The following is a 4,969-nucleotide window of genomic DNA, read 5'->3' on the forward strand; positions in this document are numbered from 1 at the left end:
CAGCTGGGCAAGCCGGCAGCTCCTGCAGTGGTTCCTGAGCAGTCCAAACATGGGTGTCAGGCCCTGGGGAAGGTTCTGGTGCCAGCACCGAGGTGCCCAGGGAGGTGCCACAGTCTTTGCTAAATCTCCAGGTGTTACCCTGGAGTCCACAGGTCTGCTTGTGCCCCTGCCTGCCCGTGCAGGTGAGGGACCCTGGAGACATCTCCTGCAGTCCCAGGCGTTGGAGTGGAGGGGACTGAAGGGAGCCCCAAGTGCCTGGGGCAGAGTCAGCCCTTGGCATTGGGGCTGGAGTCTGTGGGAGATGCACCTAGGGGAAGAGCATGCCCTCCATCAGGTGATGGGGACATGGGCTGCCCTGGGTAGGGACAGAGCTGTGCTGAGTGTGGGGATGTCCGTGTGCAGGTAGCCCAGTGCTGAAGGGCAGTGGACAGGGAGAGATGTGGGAAACTCCGTGCTGCCAGCCGTGGTAACACCCACTTTCACCTCTGCAGAAACGTGCCAAAGGCCCAGGTGGGACCCAAGACTCCAGTTGGCACCAGACCACGAGAATTACAAGAAGAATGAAGAAGTGATGCTGAGCTGTCCTGATGATTTCCAGCCATCCTTCACGGACATAAAATGTTTGGGGGAAGACCAGCCCATCAACAACTGGAATCCTTTATACAGAGACCCATGGCTGGGAAGGGACAGCAGAGGTGACTGGGTCCACATTCAGTCTAGTGTGGAGTGCATTGGTAAGGGAGATATCAGGAGGTCTTCTGGCTGCCCTGCTCTACCACAAACCAAACAATTGTGCATATGCCACCACATACCCCTGCCCTACCTTGTTAGCTCCCACCCCAATTAACACCCACTTTTACCTCTGCCAGAAATATGCCAAAGGCCCCAGTGGGACGCAAGACTCCAGATGGCACCAGACCAGGAGAGTTACAAGAAGAATGAAGAAGTGGTGCTGAGCTGCCCTGAGGGTTTCCAGCCATCCTTCACCCAGGTCAAATGTTCAAGTGAAGTCCAGTCAATCAGCCTTGGGAAACCTGTATACAGAGAAGTTTGGCGTGGAAGGGACAGCAGAGGTAGTTGGATCCGCATCCGGTCCAATGTGGAGTGCATTGGTAAGGGAGGCATCAGGAGGTCTCCTGGCTGCCCCGCTCTGCCCTTCCTGAGCAGGGGAAGGCAGGCCATGTGTACACAGGGGGGTTGGGCTCTCTGCCTGCCTGGGGAAATGGTAGGTGCTGCTGAAGGCAGTGTCGAGGCAGCCCAGTGACAGGGTCTGGGTGGTCATAGGTCTCTGTCCCCTGTGTCCTCTCAGCCCATGCAGGCAGGGCAAAGGCCTGGCCTTGTCCCCCTGTGCTTGTCTCCCCTCCTGGTCCCTGCTGTGTGCCATCACCGCAGCAGCCAGCTTTTGGGCTCAGGCTTTATGGCCTTCTCAGGAGGCCTCAGGGTGTTGTGGTCTTCTGTGAGGGAGGCCAGGGCCAGCTTGTGCTGGTTTTGGAAACCCAGTATGACATGCTGAGATCAGTCATGAGCCGTCCTCTGGTGTTGCCCGACTCACCACATGCCCCATGAGCCCTCAGGATGCGTCTCAGCGAGAGGGCTGGGGGCTGGTTCCCTGCAGGCATCTGTGAGCACCGGGAGTGTGAGGACGTGGGTGGGCTGGGAAAGGGGGTGCTTCTCCTCTGGATCCTTGAGCAGGGCCCATGGGGGCAGCTCCATGTATGGCCCAAGCTTCAGGGTGTCCTGCCCTTGAAGGCTGTGCCAGCCCTTGATGTCACATGTTGCCAGGCAAGACCAAAGGGTCTGTGAGGCCCCAGGCCAAATGTTAAACCCTCCGCCCCAGTGCAAGCTTTGAGCACTGCATGGTGACCCGAGCCCCTGGAGCTCTAGCTCTTCCTGGCCTTTCTGAGGAGGCTTGGGGAAAGCATCACAAGGCCCTTCTTGCCCTCATCCCTGTGCTAGGGACGCAGTGCAGGAGGGCTACTCTGTACCGTGTTCTGGAGCTCCATCCCTCACCCTGCTGTGCCAGGGATGGGGTCCCCTGCTCAATCCCCTGCATGCCCTGTGTGGCCACCCACAGCCCTGCTAACGCCTTCCCATCTCTTTGGTGCAGAGAAATGCCAGAAGCCCCAGTGGGACTCCAGGTTTATCTTTGAGCCAGATCGGGTGTTCTACAACCCAAATGAAGTGGTGAAGATGAGATGCACTGAAGGGTACTGGTCTTCTGCTATGGAGATCGCCTGCGTGAAGCTGTATGCAGGTCAAGACTCCCTGTTTCCTCGCAGTGGCTGGATTGTGAGGGATGACACAGGCCACTGGTACCCTATGGAGGGAAACTTGACCTGTGTGGGTGAGTGATAGGACCAGCCTCTCCCCCAGTGCTCGCAGTCTGTTCTCCCCAGGGAGGGAGAGCAATGCCGCCTGTGTCTCACAGTGTTGGTGCGCTGTGCTTGGAGAGGTCAGGGCATGGCGTGGACATTAACTCCAGAGAAAACTGCTGCTGCTGAATCCCAAGTTTGTGTCCCCACTATTGGCAGCTGGGGCAGCCTGCACAGTGCCGAGGGGGACAAGTCCTTGCTGCTGCACATGGGTCCCAGGCAGCTTGCCCAGACCAGCCAAAAGGATCTGCATGGAGAAGACCATGAGAGTCCAGGAGCAGGAGGTCAGGGCCCTGGTCTGGCTGCTGGGTGTGTTGGCGAAGTCATTGCTGGTGTGAAAGGGACAAGCATCAGACCAGTTGCTAGCCCCAAGGCAGCAGCTGCAGAGAAGCATCAAGTACTTTCCCTTACCCTCTCAGAGTCACTGCAGCAGGCAGAGTACGCCTGGGAATGGTCCAGGAACAGAGGAGGTGCAGGCAGTGCCTGAGTGTTGTGTGGGAGAAGGCAGAGGATGGCTGTGTGTGGCCAGGCTCGTGAGGGATGAGTGGGGACGATGGAGGTTGGCTGCAAGGTTGGGAGGGGAAGGGAACGGGAAGGGAAGAGAGGGCTCCTTTTGCAATATTTTCTTCACAGAGGACTTCCAAGTTGTCCCCGGTACTTTGGAGATTTCCAGCACCAGCATCAAACTGAACTGGACCTGCAGGCTCCCTGAAATTTGCCAGCAGATGCGGGCCACATGCCGTCTGGCTGTGCCTTCCTCCCCTCCCTGTGAGGCTGAGGAGGTGATGGGAGAGGAGATGTTATATGGCCAGGAGGGAACGTTCACCTGTCCCCCTCTGCAACCTTTCACTGTCTACAGTGTCACCATCTCCATGGCTCCCAGCACGATCCTCTACACACGGCTCTTCACAACAAAAGAAACGGGTTTGTGTCTGCCTACATGAAATGTAAAGGCGCCCTTTGCCTGACAGCTAATCCTGATCATCAGATCCCTGCCATGATGGTCCTGGGATCGGGGCTGTTCAGATCCTGTGGAGCACTGGGGAAGGGGTTGTGCCCAGGGCCCTGGAGCACAGCATGTCCCCTCCTCACTCTCCACCTCCTCATCACACCATTGCTGCTGCTGTGGCACATGCAGCCTTTGGGGGGGACAAACCCTGCTTGAGGGGTCCCTTTTCAGTCTGTCCCCTGGGCCAGGAGCTGCCTGCACCCTGCTGCGGGCTCAGACCCTCCTCACTGACGCCATACATGACCCCGTCCTACTATGCTTCCAGTGCCAGACAAACCAGAGAAGCTGTGGCTGGATCCTAACACGGGGTCCCTCACGTGGAATCCACTGCCCTCCTGCAAAGGGAAGATCATCGGATACCAGGTACCAGGGGATCACGGACTCCCCACGGTCCCCCTCACCTTGCCAGGTGCCTCTTGCCTGGAGCTCTGTGCCGGCAGCCTGGGGAGAGGTGTGAGCCCTCCTTGGCCAGGGCACACCAGCTCTACACTGCTGGTGTTTCTGGTGGGGTCAGGTCCCCTCCTGTCCCCAGCCAGCAGTAGCAGCCCCTCTCTGCAGAGCTGCCCTGTGCAGGAGCGCAAGGTGGGTGCTGCTTCCCACCAGCTCCCTGTCTCTCCTCTAGCTGAACATCACGACCAGGAGAGCGCATAATGGCAGCTTCCTTGAATTCAAGCAGGTGATGGTGAACCAGTCTGTCACTCAGTACATGCCACCTCGTCAGACACCTGGAAGCAAATACACAGTGACAGTGCAGGGCCTGACAGTGGCTGGTGCTGGGGATGCGTCAGTCCTGGAATTTCAAACCTACGTCTCAGGTAATGGTTGTTTTGCCCCAGATCTGGCTGAGGTGGCCTCCCTGGGAGTTAGCGCTGAGTCTGGGGCAGCTTCCTGTCCCCACCAAGAGAGAGGCAGGGAGCGTGGGCAACCTGAGAGCCTGATTCAGCAGTGGGGGCCATGGGGCCGGGTGAGTCCTGCTTTGAGGGGTGCATTGCCCAGTCCTCAGAGCAGCTGCATCATTTTGATACTGTGAGAGCAAAGCTGTCCCCTTTACTCTTCCACTAGAGAAGATGATACCCATCCCTGCGTTCAGGTGCACAGGGGGCTCAAGGTCAGACAGTGCTAGGTCTGCTGAGCCTGGGTCTGTGTGTCCTCTTGAGGTGTGCAGTCTGATTGAGTGGCTTTTCAACCCTCTGGTTGTGTACGCGAGATGGGACAACTCCATGTCCTCCAGAGCCTCCTTCCCTCTGCCCTGCCCAGTGGACGGGAGGGCAAGGGAAGCCTGGGCCTGGCTGTCTGCACCTGCAACATCCAGGACAGCAAAGTCTGGGCACAAGTGTCTATACATATGCACACACCCAATGCCACGGTTGGGGCCATCACTGGCACATGGTCCAGACTGGCACCCACTCCTGGCTGTGTGTCAGTTGCAGGACAGCCTCTGGGCCCGTGGCCAGGGACGGTGGTCACGGTGGTGGTGGTGGTGGTGGTGGTGCTGGTGTCCTTGTCTGCAGGGATCCTGTGGTTTGTGCTGTCCAGGTGAGTAGGGAGATGTGGGTTTGCTGCTCTGCCTCAGGCCATGCTGGGCTGG

General features: G+C 58.3%; 1 protein-coding gene across 1 annotated transcript in view; it reads left to right on the forward strand.

The window, feature by feature from the left end:
• LOC104290619 overlaps positions 1 to 4,969 on the forward strand; it is a 9,401-nt gene that overhangs the window by 3,366 nt on the left and 1,066 nt on the right. Inside the window, exons 2-6 of the mRNA XM_009889736.1 lie at positions 870 to 1,112; positions 3,006 to 3,296; positions 3,647 to 3,744; positions 4,004 to 4,196; positions 4,812 to 4,917. Coding sequence (XP_009888038.1) covers positions 870 to 1,112; positions 3,006 to 3,296; positions 3,647 to 3,744; positions 4,004 to 4,196; positions 4,812 to 4,917 — 931 coding nt within the window. The remainder of the gene's footprint in view (positions 1 to 869; positions 1,113 to 3,005; positions 3,297 to 3,646; positions 3,745 to 4,003; positions 4,197 to 4,811; positions 4,918 to 4,969) is intronic.

The sequence above is a fragment of the Charadrius vociferus genome, unplaced genomic scaffold (assembly GCF_000708025.1).
Source record: "Charadrius vociferus isolate BGI_N301 unplaced genomic scaffold, ASM70802v2 scaffold37, whole genome shotgun sequence".
NCBI classification, from domain to species: Eukaryota; Metazoa; Chordata; class Aves; order Charadriiformes; family Charadriidae; genus Charadrius; species Charadrius vociferus.